Source organism: Pecten maximus, chromosome 2 (assembly GCF_902652985.1).
Source record: "Pecten maximus chromosome 2, xPecMax1.1, whole genome shotgun sequence".
Lineage (NCBI taxonomy): Eukaryota > Metazoa > Mollusca > Bivalvia > Pectinida > Pectinidae > Pecten > Pecten maximus.
Genome location: NC_047016.1, coordinates 16,464,290 through 16,487,424, shown reverse-complemented (window position 1 = coordinate 16,487,424; position 23,135 = coordinate 16,464,290). Strand labels below are relative to the sequence as shown.

The following is a 23,135-nucleotide window of genomic DNA, read 5'->3' as shown; positions in this document are numbered from 1 at the left end:
TATACCAACGTGCTCTAGCCGAGAGATTTTTACAAACAATGTTGTCCCCTCAACTGACTATGATATTGACCTGGGTAATGTCTGACTTGATTCCTGTCCTTAGGAAACCCTCGCTACTGATCTCCACGGTAACTTCTCTCTTCATGGTGCTGAAACAAACCGACACAGGATTAGAATCAAAATGATCTACAATACAAATTTCCGTCTCTTATTAATTGTATATAAATATACCTATAAATGTACTTGTTATAATCATTCTGACAGTAAACTGACTTGTACAAGTATATTTAGATGTATTACCTTTTTGTGCAGAGTATTACCAATTTATCATACCTCTTGGTGTGTAGTATACTGAGTTGTACACCATACCTCTTGGTGTGTAGTATACTGTGTTGTACACCATACCTCTTGGTGTGTAGTATACTGAGTTGTACACCATACCTCTTGGTGTGTAGTATACCGAGTTGTACATGTATTACCATACCTCTTGGTGTGTAGTATACCGAGTTGTACACCATACCTCTTGGTGTGTAGTATACTGAGTTGTACACCATATCTCTTGGTGTGTAGTATACTGAGTTGTACACCATACCTCTTGGTGTGTAGTATACCGAGTTGTACACCATACCTCTTGGTGTGTAGTATACTGAGTTGTACACCATACCTCTTGGTGTGTAGTATACTGAGTTGTACACCATACCTCTTGGTGTGTAGTATACCGAGTTGTACACCATACCTCTTGGTGTGTAGTATACCTAGTTGTACACCATACCTCTTGGTGTGTAGTATACCGAGTTGTACACCATACCTCTTGGTGTGTAGTATACCGAGTTGTACACCATACCTCTTGGTGTGTAGTATACCGAGTTGTACACCATACCTCTTGGTGTGTAGTATACCGAGTTGTACACCATACCTCTTGGTGTGTAGTATACTGAGTTGTACATGTATTACCATACCTCTTGGTGTGTAGTATACTGAGTTGTACACCATACCTCTTGGTGTGTAGTATACTGAGTTGTACACCATACCTCTTGGTGTGTAGTATACTGAGTTGTACACCATACCTCTTGGTGTGTAGTATACTGAGTTGTACACCATACCTCTTGGTGTGTAGTATACTGAGTTGTACACCATACCTCTTGGTGTGTAGTATACCGAGTTGTACACCATACCTCTTGGTGTGTAGTATACTGAGTTGTACACCATACCTCTTGGTGTGTAGTATACCGAGTTGTACACCATACCTCTTGGTGTGTAGTATACTGAGTTGTACACCATACCTCTTGGTGTGTAGTATACTGAGTTGTACACCATACCTCTTGGTGTGTAGTATACCGAGTTGTACATGTATTACCATACCTCTTGGTGTGTAGTATACTGAGTTGTACACCATACCTCTTGGTGTGTAGTATACTGAGTTGTACACCATACCTCTTGGTGTGTAGTATACTGAGTTGTACACCATACCTCTTGGTGTGTAGTATACTGAGTTGTACACCATACCTCTTGGTGTGTAGTATACTGAGTTGTACATGTATTACCATACCTCTTGGTGTGTAGTATACCGAGTTGTACACCATACCTCTTGGTGTGTAGTATACCGAGTTGTACACCATACCTCTTGGTGTGTAGTATACCGAGTTGTACATGTATTACCATACCTATTGGTGTGTAGTATACCGAGTTGTACACCATACCTCTTGGTATGTAGTATACTGAGTTGTACACCATACCTCTTGGTGTGTAGTATACTGAGTTGTACACCATACCTCTTGGTGTGTAGTATACTGAGTTGTACACCATACCTCTTGGTGCGGAGCTCCTGTAGGTAACTCTCCTTCTGCTCCAGCCTCTGTTTGTCTGAGAAGGTCACCTTGGGTTTACTGTTTAGGAGGTGTTTAAACTTCACATACTGCTTCCATGTTTTCTGGTAGCTTTTCAACACAAAAACAAACACTTAATAAACACCTGAGAAAGTCTGGAGTAGACTAAAACATCTTAATACCTCCCAGAATTTAATACCTCGCGATGTAACTTGGTTTGAGATCTGACTACCTATAAACATCTGATTGATTTTAAACTACTGACTCAGGTAGATAACAACAATGATATCTATATAACTCTGAACACCACTTACTAGGGATCTCCAGCATAGCTCAGCTGTGCAGGACGTATACCAAAGTGGATGATGAGGGGATATGTGATGACGTCCGTCTCTGACTGTTGTCTGTCAAGCTGGTCAATCCTAAGGGAGCTCGGTTTCTGTTACAAAAGTTGACAACAATATAAACATCCTCAAGGTGGTAATACATACAAGTAGGTATAAATCTCAAACATTCTCACGGTGGTAATACACACAAGTAGGTACAAATCTCAAACATCCTCACGGTGGTAATACATACAAGTAGGTACAAATCTCAAACATCCTCACGGTGGTAATACACACAAGTAGGTACAAATCTCAAACATCCTCACGGTGGTAATACACACAAGTAGGTACAAATCTCTAACATAATCATGGTGGTAATACACACAAGTAGGTACAAATCACAAACATCCTCACAGTGGTAATACACACAAGTAGGTACAAATCTCAAACATTCTCACGGTGGTAATACATTCTCACGGTGGTAATACACACAAGTAGGTACAAATCTCAAACATCCTCATGGTGGTAATACACACAAGTAGGTACAAATCTCAAACATCCTCACGGTGGTAATACACACAAGTAGGTACAAATCTCAAACATCCTCACAATGGTAATACACACAAGTAGGTACAAATCTACAACATAGTAATGTTGGTATTTCCCCTAATATCCTGTATTGTTTTGCTAACCACCTTTATCATTCTTGTTTGTGATTAAGATTAACAATTCTTAAATAATAATCATAGAAAATACAGACAGCAAATTATATAGTATTTTAATTTTGCAAAGTCAAACTTCTACCACAAATACATTTTTTTTTGCATCTAAATATTCTATATAAGAAAACTTAAAATACCGTAGGTTACAAGGCATGTATGGTATCCATACCTCAATCCCTTCTCTTCCTTTCAAACGTTACTGGCTGATACCTCGATTCAATATAGGTTACAAATAATTTAGATTAAAGGAGGGAGATTTTATTATCTAATTCAGTCTGTACATCGATCCTTCATACCCAGACTACTGACCATTACTGGATAGGTCACTACCATTCCTTGTCATACCCAGACTACTGACCATTACCGGATAGGTCACTACCATTCCTTGTCATACCCAGACTACAGACCATTCCCGGATAGGTCACTACCATTCCTTGTCATACCCAGACGGTCACTACCATTCCTCGTCATACCCAGACTACAGACCATTCCCGGATAGGTCACTACCATTCCTTGTCATACCAAGACTACTGACCATTCCCGGATAGGTCACTACCATACCTTGTCATACCCAGACGGTCACTACCATTCCTTGTCATACCCAGATAGGTCACTACCATTCCTTGTCATACCCAGACTACTGACCATTCCCGGATAGGTCACTACCATTCCTTGTCATACCCAGACGGTCACTACCATTCCTTGTCATACCCAGACGGTCACTACCATTCCTTGTCATACCCAGACTACTGACCATTCCCGGATAGGTCACTACCATTCCTTGTCATACCCAGACTACCGAGGATTCCTTGTCATACCCAGACTACTGACCATTCCCGGATAGGTCACTACCATTCCTTGTCATACCAAGACGGTCACTACCATTCCTTGTCATACCCAGACGGTCACTACCATTCCTTGTCATACCCAGACTACTGACCATTCCCGGATAGGTCACTACCATTCCTTGTCATACCAAGACTACTGACCAATCACAGATAGGTCACTACCATTCCTTGTCATACCCAGACGGTCACTACCGTTCCTTGTCATACCTAGACTACAGACCATTCCCGGATAGGTCATTACCGTTCCTCGTCATACCCTGACGGTCACTTCCGTTCCTTGTCATACCCAGACTACTGACCATTCCCGGATAGGTCACTACCGTTCCTTGTCATACCTAGACTACTGACCATTCCCGGATAGGTCACTACCATTCCTTGTCATACCCAGACTACTGACCATTCCCGGATAGGTCACTACCATTCCTTGTCATACCAAGACTACTGACCATTCCTTGTCATACCAAGACTACTGACCGTTCCCGGATAGGTCACTACCATTCCTTGTCATACCAAGACTACTGACCGTTCCCGGATAGGTCACTACCATTCCTTGTCATACCAAAACTACTGACCATTCCCGAATAGGTCACCACCATTCCTTGGCATACCCAGACTACTGACCATTACCGGATAGGTCACTACCATTCCTTGTCATACCCAGACTACAGACCATTCCCGGATAGGTCACTACCATTCCTTGTCATACCAAGAATACTGACCATTCCCGGATAAGTCACTACCATTCCTTGTCATACCAAAACTACTGACCAATCACAGATAGGTCACCACCGTTCCTCGTCATACCCTGACGGTCACTACCGTTCCTTGTCATACCAAGACTACTGACCATTCCCGGATAGGTCACTACCGTTCCTTGTCATACCCAGACTACTGACCATTCCCGGATAGGTCACTACCATTCCTTGTCATACCAAAACTACTGACCAATCACAGATAGGTCACTACCGTTCCTTGTCATACCCAGACGGTCACTACCGTTCCTTGTCATACCAAGACTACTGACCATTCCCGGATAGGTCACTACCATTCCTTGTCATACCAAGACTACTGACCATTCCCGGATAGGTCACTACCATTCCTTGTCATACCCAGACGGTCACTACCGTTCCTTGTCATACCCAGACTACTGACCATTACCGGATAGGTCACTACCGTTCCTTGTCATACCCAGATAGGTCACTACCGTTCCTTGTCATACCCAGATAGGTCACTACCATTCCTTGTCATACCTAGATTACTGACCATTCCCAAATAGGTCACTACCATTCCTTGTCATACCCAGATAGGTCACTACCGTTCCTTGTCATACCCAGATAGGTCACTACCATTCCTTGTCATACCAAGACTACTGACCATTCCTGGATAGGTCACCACCATTCCTCGTATTTCATCCAGGAAATTCTGCCATTCATGCTGATCAGTTTTCAACATCTGAGCAAGTTCTGTCTCCTCCAGCAGTGGTTTGGAGCACCGCAGCAAATATAACAACACTTCATTCATCGATAGTATTTCTTTACCATTTTCTGGAATCAAATTAGAGTGTTTTCATTTTAAACTTGTTGAAGAGAAAACTTTAGAACAAAGTCACCACCCTTTTTCTTTAAAATGTATTCTGGAGAATAAGTTAGAGAAGGCATCATCTGGAAAAGATGTCTTTTTAAAGACATGCTCTACATTATCAAGATAACCCAATACCACGAGAAAATTCTGCTCAACATTATCAAGATAATCCAATACCACGAGAAAATTCAGATCAGCATTATCAAGATAACCCAATACCACGAGAAAATTCTGATCTACATTATCAAGATAACCCAATACCATGAGAAAATTCTGATCTACATTATCAAGATAACCCAATACCACGAGAAAATTCTGTACCTTAACACCAGTACTACTGTTGATCATGACTATTACATGCCTTTAATTTTTTATCTCTTTAATGCTGTTTTGTTTCAGAAATGGGATTATTTCAAAGATATTCCTAAGTTTCTATTGAATCTCAACCAACCTGGTAGACTTCGAGCAAATCTCGGCATGAGGTGAAAACGTGGACACGATTCTTCCCCTCCGGGTCCCTTCCAATCTAAATCTACCAGCTCCAGAATTTCCGTGAACAGGAACTGGGAAAAGAGGTCCAGGCTTCGTATCGAAAAGTTCTGTAGGCCAAAGACAAACACAACAGTAATACATGTATACACAAAATGTAAATTACACAAGTTTAACTTCTCATACAGGTAAATTACACAAGTCTAACTTCTCATACAGGTAAATTACACAAGTTAAATTTTCATACAAAAAATTACACAAGCTTAACTTCTCATACAGGTAAATAATGCAAGTTTTGCTTTTCATATGGGATAAATAAAATATTTATCAAAACATCCAATGAACACACACACAGTATAAAGGCAACCTCAACAAATACTGTACCATATCCTACCCAGAAATACTGTACCATTACTGTACAATATCCTACATAGAAATATTGTACCATGTCCTACACATATATACTGTACAATATCCTACACAGAAATACTGTACCATATCCTACACAGATATATCTGTACCATATCCTACACAGAAATACTGTACCATATCCTACATAGAAATACTGTACCATATCCTACATACAAATACTGTACAATATCCTACATAGAAATACTGTACCATATCCTACATAGAAATACTGTACAATATCCTACATAGAAATACTGTACCATATCATACATAGAAATACTGTACAATATCCTACATACAAATACTGTACAATATCCTACATAGAAATACTGTACCATATCCTACATAGAAATACTGTACCATATCCTACATACAAATACTGTACAATATCCTACACAGATATACTGTACCATATCCTACATAGAAATACTGTACCATATCCTACATAGGAATACTGTACCATATCCTACACAGAAATACTGTACCATTTCCTACATAGGAATACTGTACAATATCCTACATAGGAATACTGTACCATATCCTACACAGATATACTGTACCATATCCTACATAGATATACTGTACAATATCCTACATAGAAATACTGTACCATATCCTACATAGAAATACTGTACAATATCCTACATAGAAATACTGTACAATATCCTACAAAGAAATACTGTACCATATCCTACATAGAAATACTGTACCATATCCTACATAGATATACTGTACCATATCCTACACAGAAATACTGTACCATATCCTACACAGAAATACTGTACCATATCCTACATAGAAATACTGTACCATATCCTACATAGAAATACTGTACCATATCCTACACAGAAATACTGTACCATATCCTACATAGAAATACTGTACCATATCCTACACAGAAATACTGTACAATATCCTACATGGAAATACTGTACCATATCCTACACAGAAATACTGTACCATATCCTACACAGTAAAACTGTACCATATCCTACATAGACATACTGTACAATATCCTACATAGAAATACTGTACTATATCCTACATAGAAACACTGTTACAGTATCATATCCTACACATAAATACTGTACCATATCCTACATAGATATACTGTACCATATCCTACATAGAAATACTGTACCATACCCTACATAGAAATACTGTACCATATCCTAAATAGAAATACTGTACGATATCCTACATAGAAATACTGTACAATATCCTACATAGAAATACTGTACCATATCCTACATAGGAATACTGTACCATATCCTACATAGATATACTGTACCATATCCTACACATATATACTGTACAATATCCTACACAGAAATACTGTACCATATCCTACATAGATATACTGTACTATATCCTACATAGATATACTGTACTATATCCTACACAGAAATACTGTACAATATCCTACATAGAAATACTTTACAATATCCTACATAGAAATACTGTACAATATCCTACACAGAAATACTGTACAATATCCTACATAGAAATACTGTACAATATCCTACATAGAAATACTGTACAATATCCTACATAGAAATACTGTACCATATCCTACACAGAAATACTGTACAATATCCTACATAGAAATACTGTACAATATCCTACACAGAAATACTGTACCATATCCTACATAGATATACTGTACCATATCCTACACAGAAATACTGTACCATATCCTACACAGAAATACTGTACCATATCCTACATAGAAATACTGTACCATATCCTACATAGAAATACTGTACCATATCCTACACAGAAATACTGTACTATATCCTACACAGAAATACTGTACTATATCCTACATAGATATACTGTACCATATCCTACACAGAAATACTGTACCATATCCTACACAGAAATACTGTACCATATCCTACACAGAAATACTGTATCATATCCTACACAGAAATACTGTACCATATCCTACATAGAAATACTGTGACATATCCTACACAGAAATACTGTACTATATCCTACAAAGAAATACTGTACCATATCCTACACAGAAATACTGTACCATATCCTACACAGAAATACTGTACCATATCCTACACAGAAATACTGTACCATATCCTACATAGAAATACTGTACCATATCCTACATAGATATACTGTACCATATCCTACACAGAAATACTGTACCATATCCTACACAGAAATACTGTACCATATCCTACATAGAAATACTGTACCATATCCTACATAGGAATACTGTATCATATCCTACACAGAAATACTGTACCATATCCTACACAGAAATACTGTACCATATCCTACATAGATATACTGTACCATATCCTACACAGAAATACTGTACCATATCCTACACAGAAATACTGTACCATATCCTACACAGAAATACTGTACAATATCCTACATAGAAATACTGTACAATATCCTACACAGAAATACTGTATCATATCCTACACAGAAATACTGTACCATATCCTACACAGAAATACTGTACAATATCCTACATAGAAATACTGTACAATATCCTACACAGAAATACTGTATCATATCCTACACAGAAATACTGTACCATATCCTACACAGAAATACTGTACCATATCCTACATAGATATACTGTACCATATCCTACATAGAAATACTGTACCATATCCTACATAGAAATACTGTACCATATCCTACATAGAAATACTGTACCATATCCTACACAGAAATACTGTACAATATCCTACATGGAAATACTGTACCATATCCTACACAGAAATACTGTACCATATCCTACATAGATATACTGTACCATATCCTACACAGAAATACTGTACCATATCCTACATAGAAATACTGTACCATATCCTACATAGAAATACTGTACCATATCCTACACAGAAATACTGTACCATATCCTACACAGAAATACTGTACCATATCCTACATAGATATACTGTACCATATCCTACATAGATATACTGTACCATATCCTACATAGAAATACTGTACCATATCCTACATAGAAATACTGTACAATATCCTACATAGAAATACTGTACAATATCCTACACAGAAATACTGTACCATATCCTACATAGAAATACTGTACCATATCCTACACAGAAATACTGTACAATATCCTACACAGAAATACTGTACCATATCCTACACAGAAATACTGTACCATATCCTACATACAAATACTGTACAATATCCTACATAGATATACTGTACCTTATCCTACAGAAATACTGTACCATATCCTACATAGATATACTGTACCATATCCTACAGAAATACTGTACCATATCCTACATAGATATACTGTACCTTATCCTACACAGAAATACTGTACAATATCCTACATAGAAATACTGTACAATATCCTGCAAAGAAATACTGTAGCATTTCCTACACAGAAATACTGTACCATTTCCTACATAGAAATACTGTACAATATCCTACATAGATATACTGTACAATATCCTACATAGATATACTGTACAATATCCTACACAGAAATACTGTACAATATCCTACACAGAAATACTGTACCATATCCTACACAGAAATACTGTACCATATCCTACATAGATATACTGTACTATATCCTACATAGATATACTGTACTATATCCTACACAGAAATACTGTACAATATCCTACATAGAAATACTGTACCATATCCTACACAGAAATACTGTACCATATCCTACACAGAAATACTGTACCATATCCTACATAGAAATACTTTACAATATCCTACATAGAAATACTGTACCATATCCTACATAGATATACTGTACCATATCCTACACAGAAATACTGTACCATATCCTACACAGAAATACTGTACAATATCCTACATAGAAATACTGTACCATATCCTACACAGAAATACTGTACCATATCCTACACAGAAATACTGTACCATATCCTACATAGAAATACTGTACCATATCCTACAGAAATACTGTACCATATCCTACAGAAATACTGTACCATATCCTACACAGAAATACTGTACCATATCCTACATAGAAATACTATACCATATCCTACAGAAATACTGTACCATATTCTACATAGATATACTGTACCATATCCTACACAGAAATACTGTACAATACCCTACATAGAAATACTGTACCATATCCTACACAGATATACTGTACCATATCCTACATAGATATACTGTACCATATCCTACACAGAAATACTGTACCATATCCTACATAGAAATACTGTACCATATCCTACACAGAAATACTGTACCATATCCTACATAGAAATACTGTACTATATCCTACACAGAAATACTGTACCATATCCTACACAGAAATACTGTACCATATCCTACACAGAAATACTGTACTATATCCTACATAGATATACTGTACCATATCCTACACAGAAATACTGTACCATATCCTACACAGATATATCTGTACAATATCCTACACAGAAATACTGTACCATATCCTACACAGAAATACTGTACCATATCCTACACAGAAATACTGTACAATATCCTACATAGACATACTGTACAATATCCTACATAGACATACTGTACCTTATCCTACACAGAAATACTGTACCATATCCTACATAGAAATACTGTACCATATCCTACATAGAAATACTGTACAATATCCTACACAGAAATACTGTACCATATCCTACATAGAAATACTGTACCATATCCTACATAGATATACTGTAGCATTTCTTACACAGAAATACTGTACCATATCCTACATAGAAATACTGTACCATATCCTACACAGAAATACTGTACCATATCCTACACAGAAATACTGTACCATATCCTACATAGAAATACTGTACCATATCCTACACAGAAATACTGTACAATATCCTACACAGAAATACTGTACCATATCCTACATAGAAACACTATAAACAGCCTTGTACAGAGCTCTTACCTCGGGAACAGTCTCCTCGAATATGTGGATTGTATAGTTAATGTTGAACCTGATCACTTTACACACTGGAATCTGTTGGTATAATAAAACACAATAAAGTCTTAGCTAATACATCTTATTTATACATGTATATCTTGGGGGTTTTTACACAAAAATCTTATATAGTTGTTGTTAAGTAAATTCATTCAACCTCAAATTAAATGAACATACCCTTTGAGATATATATGTTTAAATTAAAGCATACTTACATTTTCAAGCTTGTAGTGAGAAAATAATGAAAATCCTTCAAATATATATTCATGATTATCATGCTCTATAATGGTTGGGCTGCGAGTCTGAAAGGGAAAACGAAACGAAATATAACCAAATCACTGTTATTAATAACAATATAAATCACTCTTTCTAACTAAATCTCAAAAGTTTGTCTCACCACGTTCCATCAAATGTTCTACAATACTCAAACAATACAGATGTGGGTTGTCCTTGTTATTTCCTAGCTATAATGCATCTATGCTGATACCATATTACAACTCAACTCACTAGAAAGTTAGTGGGAGGAGACACAGTGATGATGTATTATAACTCACCAGAAAGTTAGTGGGAGGTGACACGGTGATGATGTATTATAACTCACCACAAAGTTAGTGGGAGGTGACATGGTGATGATGTATTATAACTCACCAGAAAGTTAGTGGGAGGTGACACGTGATGATGTATTATAACTCACCAGAAAGTTTGTGGGAGGAGACACGGTGATGATGTATTATAACTCACCACAAAGTTTGTGGGAGGTGACACGGTGATGATGTATTATAACTCACCACAAAGTTAGTGGGAGGTGACATGGTGATGATGTATTATAACTCACTAGAAAGTTAGTGGGAGGAGACACGGTGATGATGTATTATAACTCACCACAAAGTTAGTGGGAGGAGACACGGTGATGATGTATTATAACTCACCACAAAGTTAGTGGGAGGTGACACGGTGATGATGTATTATAACTCACCACAAAGTTAGTGGGAGGTGACATGGTGATGATGTATTATAACTCACCACAAAGTTAGTGGGAGGAGACACGGTGATGATGTATTATAACTCACCACAAAGTTAGTGGGAGGTGACATGGTGATGATGTATTATAACTCACCACAAAGTTAGTGGGAGGTGACATGGTGATGATGTATTATAACTCACCACAAAGTTAGTGGGATGTGACAAGGTGATGATGTATTATAACTCACCACAAAGTTAGTGGGAGGTGACACGGTGATGATGTATTATAACTCACCACAAAGTTAGTGGGAGGTGACATGGTGATGATGTATTATAACTCACCACAAAGTTAGTGGGAGGAGACACGGTGATGATGTATTATAACTCACCACAAAGTTAGTGGGAGGTGACATGGTGATGATGTATTATAACTCACCACAAAGTTAGTGGGAGGTGACATGGTGATGATGTATTATAACTCACCACAAAGTTAGTGGGATGTGACAAGGTGATGATGTATTATAACTCACCACAAAGTTAGTGGGAGGAGACACGGTGATGATGTATTATAACTCACCACAAAGTTAGTGGGAGGTGACAAGGTGATGATGTATTATAACTCACCACAAAGTTAGTGGGAGGTGACATGGTGATGATGTATTATAACTCACCACAAAGTTAGTGGGAGGAGACACAGTGATGATGTATTATAACTCACCACAAAGTTAGTGGGAGGTGACATGGTGATGATGTATTATAACTCACCACAAAGTTAGTGGGAGGTGACATGGTGATGATGTATTATAACTCACCAGAAAGTTAGTGGGAGGTGACAAGGTGATGATGTATTATAACTCACCACAAAGTTAGTGGGAGGTGACATGGTGATGATGTATTATAACTCACCACAAAGTTAGTGGGAGGTGACACGGTGATGATGTATTATAACTCACCACAAAGTTAGTGGGAGGTGACATGGTGATGATGTATTATAACTCACCACAAAGTTAGTGGGAGGTGACACGTGATGATGTATTATAACTCACCAGAAAGTTTGTGGGAGGAGACACGGTGATGATGTATTATAACTCACCACAAAGTTTGTGGGAGGTGACACGGTGATGATGTATTATAACTCACCACAAAGTTTGTGGGAGGTGACATGGTGATGATGTATTATAACTCACTAGAAAGTTAGTGGGAGGAGACACGGTGATGATGTATTATAACTCACCACAAAGTTAGTGGGAGGAGACATGGTGATGATGTATTATAACTCACCACAAAGTTAGTGGGAGGTGACATGGTGATGATGTATTATAACTCACCACAAAGTTAGTGGGAGGAGACACGGTGATGATGTATTATAACTCACCACAAAGTTAGTGGGAGGTGACATGGTGATGATGTATTATAACTCACCACAAAGTTAGTGGGAGGTGACATGGTGATGATGTATTATAACTCACCACAAAGTTAGTGGGATGTGACAAGGTGATGATGTATTATAACTCACCACAAAGTTAGTGGGAGGTGACACGGTGATGATGTATTATAACTCACCACAAAGTTAGTGGGAGGTGACATGGTGATGATGTATTATAACTCACCACAAAGTTAGTGGGAGGAGACACGGTGATGATGTATTATAACTCACCACAAAGTTAGTGGGAGGTGACATGGTGATGATGTATTATAACTCACCACAAAGTTAGTGGGAGGTGACATGGTGATGATGTATTATAACTCACCACAAAGTTAGTGGGATGTGACAAGGTGATGATGTATTATAACTCACCACAATGTTAGTGGGAGGAGACACGGTGATGATGTATTATAACTCACCACAAAGTTAGTGGGAGGTGACAAGGTGATGATGTATTATAACTCACCACAAAGTTAGTGGGAGGTGACACGGTGATGATGTATTATAACTCACCACAAAGTTAGTGGGAGGTGACACGGTGATGATGTATTATAACTCACCTGAAAGTTAGTGGGAGGTGACACGGTGATGATGTATTATAACTCACTAGAAAGTTAGTGGGATGTGACAAGGTGATGATGTATTATAACTCACCACAAAGTTAGTGGGATGAGACATGGTGATGATGTATTATAACTCACCACAAAGTTAGTGGGAGGAGACACGGTGATGATGTATTATAACTCACCACAAAGTTAGTGGGAGGTGACATGGTGATGATGTATTATAACTCACCACAAAGTTAGTGGGAGGTGACACGGTGATGATGTATTATAACTCACCAGAAAGTTTGTTGGCGGAGACATGGTGATGACGTAGTGGTACAATGTTGTTCTGTTGTTTGACACAGGATCACACATATTGTAAGATTCCTCTCCAGGATATTTGTCATGACGAATTCCTGTTCTTCTGGATTTCAAACTACAGCGACAGACAGGACCATCATTCATCTGTAATATAACATTTATTGGAATGATGATAACACAAAGCTAGCAAGATGCTCAAATCAAATCATTCATCTATACCTGATTTTTGGATCTAGAGGAAGAGAAGTTCTACTCTCAACATTGATGTAACCATAATCTGTATACTGTAGTTAAACTGATTTAAACATATCCGAGAGAAAATGTTACCAAAACCTAAATTGTGTGTGTTCTTTTATCGTAAATTTGTGTTCATTCTTTCCACTCACACAAATACTGTGTATTAATTTTATCCTGCAGTGTGTATTTTCTGTACATTGTATTGGACAGACAACTCTGATGTTTCCATATCATGACATGGGGACTAAGTCACAAACAGGCACAGCTAGACCGTTGGCCAATTCTTGCAGCAGAAAAGAGTAAAATCTTCATGATTGCATTCTGGTAAGTTCTCTAAACATTCTAAATTGACTTCACAAGTTTAGTTTCCAGGTTGGAAAACAAAATGATATAACTAGGGTAAAAACCATATACAAGTATAGCATGCCTACCATGACACTGACCTATAATATACAACATACCAAAATCATCAAATGTTAATTACTTTCATGTCTTAGGCCAAATAAATTAATAAGTTGTTTCTCAGGCCAATTTTTGAAAAAATAGATGAGAAAGGGAGGTATTTTTTTTTTATCTTTTTATTGGATACAAAACAGATGAGGGTTTTTTTTTAATTTTTTCGTTCACATCAAAGTGAAATATTTTAATAAATGCTCTGAAGCAACTTCTGTGTTCATTAATTTCAACAAAAAAGAGCAAAATTTCCACAAAAACGAAACCTGACATTGATTTAGTTTGTCAAGAAATGTCCATGCCTAATCACCACGGACCCATCCTTTATCGAAATGTATAGTTATACTAGTGTACAAGCGTCTCAAATATATGTAGCCCTTTATTCCATGACAGTATTATTGTTGATCCTTTCTGAATCTGCAAGCCATGTGTGTACGGATATCAAAGCCATCGTCCACAGAGATAGTCAGCCATTTTCAGTTTACAATTTTACAGGCACATTAGGGCAATTTTATTTTATTGTTTTTTCTATGAAATCGGTAATGTGGCTACTTTTTTGTTTAGATGTAGGCGGGCCTTAGAACCAATTAGTTAATTTTGTATGGCCTTATATTACTTTTTTTGTAGTTACCTCCCCTGGGTCATTGTACCAGAGTTCCTCATGAAGTCTGTAAGGATGATTCTTCTTCCTGTTGAGCTCCTCCATCCATTTGTTTTCCTCATCCTCATTATCATCAGAATCCGAGCTGCTACTGGTACTGCTGTCTGATTCTAAACGAAAAACAAAGAAAATTGTCATTCTCAGAACAATTAAATATTTTTACCTATTAATGCTTTTCCTGATAAAGATCTGCATCTGCAGGGGTCGACATTAAGGCTTGTCCGGTACCAGACTAAATTGCTGTCGGACAAGTGAATGTATCAAAACACTTGTCCGACGGGACAATTAAGTAACAAATATTGTCTTCGTGTTGTTCACAAGACTTCACCTTATACATATGATAAAAAAGAAACGAAAATTTGGAACACTATGCAGATGATAACTTAACTTTCCATGTTTTTCAAAAATATTTAATCAGCCCCATTGGTGTCTTTGAATTGAATATGCATATTGGAAAAAAAGGGAATATGAATAAAAGCGTACATTAAGGAAATTGTAAGTGAATTTGAAGGACTAAAGTGGCGACATGCTGATACTGTCAGGCTCGCTATTTATTGCAAGATTTAGCATAAATAGTATTTCAGATATTTATGCACTATTGCATTTCTACAATTATGTTCATGTTTTAGTCAGTTTATTTCTATTCTACTACTTTAGTTTCTGTAAATCGAAAATAGGCAGCCGGTAGCATTTTTTTCTTCATTATGTAATTTGGACAAAACACAAATAAATATCAGTAATATAGTTGTCATTGCAATGTTATCGTATAACTGCATGACACACAGACATTGAAAAAAACATCATTAAACTTAATTGAAAATTTTCAAGTGGGACAAGTGATAATTCCATTTAGACAAGTGAATATAAATGTTACTTGTCCAAAGGGACAAGTGCAGAAAAAAGTTCATGTTGACCCCTGATCTGGTGATGTAACAGATGTTAAAAGTATGGTATGGTCACCCTTCCAACCATATGAGTTTCCTCTAGGAAGTCCAATGTCTTCCCCCTCCTACAATACCAGTCAGACCAAAAGGTTCAAATACTCTAAGTTGCTATTGATAGTTTTTTTTACATGTGTCGTAACTAAAATAACATTTTACCAGAGTGATCATGGTGATGGTGGATGTGACCATGTAGGACTGATGGTCGTGGAGGAATCTCTACAACTGGCTGAGCTTCCTTGATCAACTTGGCTCGCTGAAGCAACTCCAGGTCAAACTTGGCCTCTAAGTCAGTCATTCTCTTTGTACTTTCCACACAGCCTGACTGAAACGCCACACCAAACTTATTTGTCGGTATTTACCAATTCTATATAACTTTATAGTTAGGAATGCCATTAAAACTACTATCTTGACAATGTCAAGACTTATACATCAGATATGATTTGTACTGCACTTTTTCCGTTTCACTAATGAACAGTCAGAATTATAGGTGAAACAGATTTTATGAACCATGTCCAAAATCACACATAAAATTTTGTGCCAAATTTATAGTCTATTAAAAATGAAACTTACATCTGTGCTCCTGGTAAAGTAGAGATCAGCTGGAGAACACCTGATCCATGCGGGTGTGAATACATCTCTGGGTTCCAAAGCTTCAGCCTGGCTCTCTGTCTCAATGTCCCCATCCGACGGCTCTTCCTCTTCTTGCTTTGGGGTGGATTTTGGACTGACTGTCCGTTTTCTTTTTAAGTCGCTATAATATGTAAGTTCCATATGAATCTTTGTAAAGAACTGTTGAAGTTATGATGCTTACAATAAAGGAACACAAAGCATCACAAATGATACAACACCCCTCACTATACAATACAGACTGATGTACAATCAAATATTGTCGAGTGTGTGAAGTTTGATTCAAATTCCTCAACGAATGAAGCCAATACAGACTAGATGATTGAAAAGAATTAAAATTAGTAATGATGACCTTATACTATAATACTGAAACTCTAACACATACATTATATTATGATTCTTTCATGACAATCCATTTTTAAAATGAAGATGATTTAACGAGGACATTCCAATTCTTCCAATACTGACCTAAACTTTGACCTACATTGCAAGCTGTTTGGCCATGCAACATCATTCTTTAAACCCCAAGTGGTTGTTATGCAAACATATACAAGAAGTGATGGTTGTGAACAATGTATGAAGTTTAAATGACAATTGGATTATATTTGTGCACAAAGTAGGGTAAATTATAACTCTAAATCAAAATTAGTTGAAACACAAGGCACAAGTTCTGCTCATCATCCCAACACTTGGTTATATACCCGGTATGATGCATAAATGTAACAAAAAGAAAAGGATGTTTTAGATATTTAAAATATAACCCTACCACATGATGTCCCACCCACCTGATGTCACTTTCATAATCAATACATATTCCATCTTAGGCCTGTAAAAATAGAAGTAAAGCTGTACCCAGCCAATGTGATATAATTTCCACCATACATCCAGCTCATGTTGAACAGTATTCAGATACAAACCTGCAGTGAGATTCCTCAGTGTTTCGTCTCTTGGTTCCTTTCATTTCATCTTCATCATCACAGTTACTTTGTGGTTTATCCTCACGACGATCTCCCCTTCGTGGACTTTCACTAGAATTTACTCTTCTTGAGTCACCAGATCTGGAGTTGTTTCCCCTTGATACATTTCCTCTTGAATTATATCTTCTATTATTACCTCCAAATCCCCTAGAATTATTTCTAATCTGGCTATCGTCTTTTGGACTTCTTTTTCGCTGGTTATCATCTCTTGGACTTCTTTTTCGTTGATTATCATCCCTTGGACTTCTTCTATCTCTAGATCTTGAGCTATCCCTCCTTCGCGAGTCTGACCGGCCTGAGGACTCACGCCTAGATTTCCTGTGAAAAAGGTAAGGTCTTACAGATTATACAAAAAAAATAAAATAACAAAATTAACAATAAACATTGCTATCAAACAAAATCACTGACCAACTTTGATGCACATTCTTAACTCAGAACAGAAAACATTATAGGTATGATTTATGCATGTCATGAGACAATGAAAACAGGAATATTGCTTTGATTGTATATATGGAACTGAACCTACATGTAAACTACAAGTATATTACATACATAGAGGGTCTTAAATGAGTTTTCATTTCATATGAGATTTTAAGAAATGGGTGTAGGAAGTTTTTATTTTCGTGAGCCTTGCTATTTGGTTAGCAAAAATTCAAACCTTGAGACAAGCTTGGGCCTTCAATTTATAACAGAAGACAACAATTAGACTTCCAAAAAGTATACCAGACTAAATTAAACCTGATAACTGGGTAAATAACATTCCTCTCCTAATTTATGACATTTGTTTTAAGTTCGTAAGTATGTGAATAGATTTTCATTTATAACAACCAGTATTAGATTCTATTTGTGACATTTTGGGACTACAAAAATCACATTCTCCAAGTATATGCTTAACTGGTCATTTGTCTGAAGGAAGTGACAGAATCCTCCTCCTATGCTGGAGTGTACTAACCCATAATGTACTATTTCATGTATAAATTCAAATAGTCTCCTGCTCTTTGAAAATTTGACCTCCACTATCAATGATGACTTATCTATTTGCTGTTACCTTGACTCTGCTGAATCTCTATCTCGAGGACGTGAATCCCCCTTTCTGTCCCCACCTCTGTCCCGGGACATGCTCCTGCCACGATATCTGGCCTGATCACTGCAGTCAGAGCGTTGTGACCTTTCACCGTCTCTGTTACGTCTAGAGTTTGACCTCTCTTCTCTGTCTTCACCTCTACTGTGATCTCTCTGTCTTCCATCTCTGTCCCTGTAATTTTTGGACCTTAAAGAGGACTGGCAGCTTTCTTCTGTCCATTCCCCTATTGTTTGTATTATTACAGTTTTGAGTAAGTTGGTTCTGACCTTGTCCCATGTTACCCGCTATGCCCAACTGTGACTGATTCATGTTCTGATAAACTGGAGATCTCATCTGACCACCATTCATAAATCCCATGCCACCTTGTTGTGGTATCTGAAAATTAGAGAAAATAATTCCATAAACAATTAATAGGGAATATAGACAAACATATATTCTCAGCATTAATTTTTTAACATTTCATAAGAACTAGCAGCAGCATGTTATTAATGAACAAGTTATTATAAAAGTGATCTACAGAAGACTACAAATAGAGGATTTTACACTCATGGCTGTGTCATAATTTGGTATGCCATATGCATGTGCACAAGCATTTAGGCAAGTTACATATGATATCATTGAACAAGTTTATTCAACTCCAAATATGACATAGCCACAAATGTAAGCTTCTGTTTATCATAAAACTCATGATATTTCTGAGGATAAAAAAAAAAGGAAACACTCTAAACTTAATTTCTATAATATTATAAATTTTTACTCAGTGCTTTTCCCCTCAGAGAAAATCATACCATGCAATATGGTTATTGTGGCATCATACACTCTTCATGACATCAAAAGAGTTATAACATATGTGTTTAATGATATTTATGACATGGCCGTATTTCATGGAGGAAACACTAATTACGTGATAAAAGAATTTATCAGAAAGCTGATAATATCCTATTTTTTACCTGTAAATTGACAGCTGTTGGACTAAATGCCAGCTGGTCGTGTTGGGAAGGTACATTGGGTGCTGCACCCATCAAATTTAGAGATGGAACATTTCCAAGGTTCATGTTTCCTGACATCATTTGCCCTTGAGCAGCCATAGGATTAGGACGTTGCATCCCTGATAAGGCTCCTGTCCCCCATAATGGCTGAATCTGACCAGGAACAGAGATTGGAACATTGCCTAATGGGTTGAACAACCTCATTGTTGGGGGAGGTCCAGTCATGCCTGCGGGACAACCCATTGGAAGTCGAAGACCAGGCGACATCTGTGCTAAAAGGTTTGGCGATTGATTCTGTAGTAATGGACTCCCATTTGGAAACATACCCTGTTGTTGTGGCATCCGGGGAGAAATATTGTTTCCCATACCACACGGAAACTGAAAATTATGTGCATTTCAATTGATTAGAAGTGTATAGAAAACTAAAGAATTACCATTGATAATTTGACTGGGAAATTAAGGTATACTTTTCCTCTTTGCCTAGACTGTCACAAAAATTTAGGGTAAATTCTTACCAGAAGGCACACATTTTTACCAAACATAGTACACACACTGTCAGACATATTCTTTTGACACACACTTATAATTATCAGTAGAAAGAAATTAGCTTATAATTGTTATTGTTTGGTAGGCACTGAAACACAAAATGTCTTTTCAGGATATCAGTTTTCTCATTGCAAGCATTTTCTGTGCAGGAAAGGTGAATCGGTGTATATGATCCAGTTCAAATACACATATTTGTATTATTTTTCATTAAAATGCACAATGCCAATAAATTAGTGACAACAATATCTTTTTCAAATTTAAGAATATAAACTTGTTTTGAAATTGAGTTGATTTAGCTCACCTGTAACGGTAAATGCATGTTTCACAAACAATAGATGGATAATAACACCCAACATGCATCAGTAAGATAAGCCAAAAGGTTGTTTGTTAGATGCAGACCCTACCACCAATGTCGGAAAAAAAATGTTTGGACTTCAGTTGATAGAATTGCCTATGGTTCACTCACACCATAGGATGTTCATGATCACGGGTCAGAGTTTAGTCGCAATGGTTGGGCTAATCACATGGACATGGCACAAACTCCCGACCCACAGGCTGTAATTATATATAACACACAGGACTAGTCTATACACACTGTGGGGTTAAGTTGTATGCCAAGTCCTTTATGGGTTTATTGGTAATTTATATAATTATCTATCATTTTTTAAAAGTGCTCATACTATGGAACACCATAGTGGTTGTTTAACAAGAAACCAATACAATGACCACATGTGTCAAAATACACTTGCCTTTCAGGCTGTCAGCTCGGCTTAATGTTTGATTAACGTTAATGTTTGAATGCGTGTGTGTTAATGAAAAATACCCTGTCCGTGTGGGCTTCGATCTATAGCGACTTATCGCTCTCAAGGCAAATATCCTACCACTAGGCTAATGGGAAATTTCTGCTAGTCTGATCTAGTAAGGAGACCTCATACTCACCACTTTTTTACACAATGTATATAAATGGTCGGCATGTAGAGAACAAAAAACGGGGACTGAAATATCACTGTAATTGTAAATGGATATTTCTGAAATACAGAACATCTTTCATCTTCACTCCTGCAGTGGGTCTGGAAAATCTCGGAAGATAGCTCTGGAAGCTAATATTGACTTTTCATATCTGTACATAATAACAAGGAGTTTGACTTTCTATCAATAAAAAATAGTATATATTATAATTCATTAAAATACCATGTTTACTATAAAAAAATATCTTTATAATTCTAGTAGCATTCACCTTCATATACCACTACAATAAAACAACAGTTGTGATATATTTAAGTGTTAAAATATACTCTTCAATTCAGTTCAACACTGCTACATGCAGGCGGTGCATGTACCCCGAAACTGAAAATGTGTTTTAAGACTTTCGTCCTACTAAGACATATACTTACTCTCATCTGTCCCATTAATCTGGGGTTTCCACGAGGATCCATTATTCATCTATAACGATATCAAAAGTTCTTAACCAACAAATTCAGCATGGACCAATCTGCACATCGCTACCGCATTCTACTCTCTACTCAGTCGCGCATTAACCTAAGATTAGTCGCAATCATTTTGCTATATGAAAAGAAATGGCACACTTTAGCGAGGTGCGTAAACGTATAACGAATACTGATATCTGGGTCTTTAGGATGTTTCTTTATCGACATTATTTAGATGCTTGAAAAGTTTCCCGTGATTGAAACACAAACCGCATAAATTATTTCTAATTATAAAACTCATACAGTTTATTGTAAGGCGTACAGTACTCTGATCATGAATTATTTACTAAGTTACACCACCATCACAATGCAGAACTAGAGATAGATTAACACTACTATACTTATACTGTTAATATTGATATTTAATATGAATGAAGGCAAAGCCTTAGAAGAGCGCAGCTATAATCACCTGACTCGCCGTTAATCAAGAATGAAGCACATGGACCTGAGAATAACAGTCTAAGAACTTGTACTACATTTTCAAGTAGTGTTTTATTTAATGGTTTTAATTCAAGATGAATCCGTATGGAGAAAGGGATTTTACAGGGGAGTGCGTTGTCTGCCGAAATGTATTCATAAACAGTTTATTAGACACAATAGAAAAATGTGAAAATGGTGCACTAATTGTTGACTTGAGAATAAACATACCAACACAAGCTGATGATATATGTATGATTAGTATACAACGTAAAGGCTTACAGAATATGCT

General features: G+C 37.0%; 1 protein-coding gene across 1 annotated transcript in view; it reads right to left on the bottom strand.

The window, feature by feature from the left end:
• LOC117319725 (ribonuclease 3-like) overlaps positions 1-22,463 on the bottom strand; it is a 49,079-nt gene extending 26,616 nt beyond the window's left edge. Inside the window, 16 exon segments of the mRNA XM_033874483.1 lie at positions 71-149; positions 1,809-1,937; positions 2,141-2,265; positions 5,097-5,266; positions 5,755-5,902; positions 11,134-11,205; positions 11,382-11,468; positions 14,398-14,565; positions 15,743-15,882; positions 16,873-17,038; positions 17,287-17,467; positions 18,261-18,638; positions 19,369-19,631; positions 19,633-19,779; positions 20,355-20,771; positions 22,334-22,463. Coding sequence (XP_033730374.1) covers positions 71-149; positions 1,809-1,937; positions 2,141-2,265; positions 5,097-5,266; positions 5,755-5,902; positions 11,134-11,205; positions 11,382-11,468; positions 14,398-14,565; positions 15,743-15,882; positions 16,873-17,038; positions 17,287-17,467; positions 18,261-18,638; positions 19,369-19,631; positions 19,633-19,779; positions 20,355-20,771; positions 22,334-22,375 — 2,712 coding nt within the window. The 5' untranslated portion in view covers positions 22,376-22,463.
• Between the last annotated feature and the right edge of the window lie 672 nt (positions 22,464-23,135).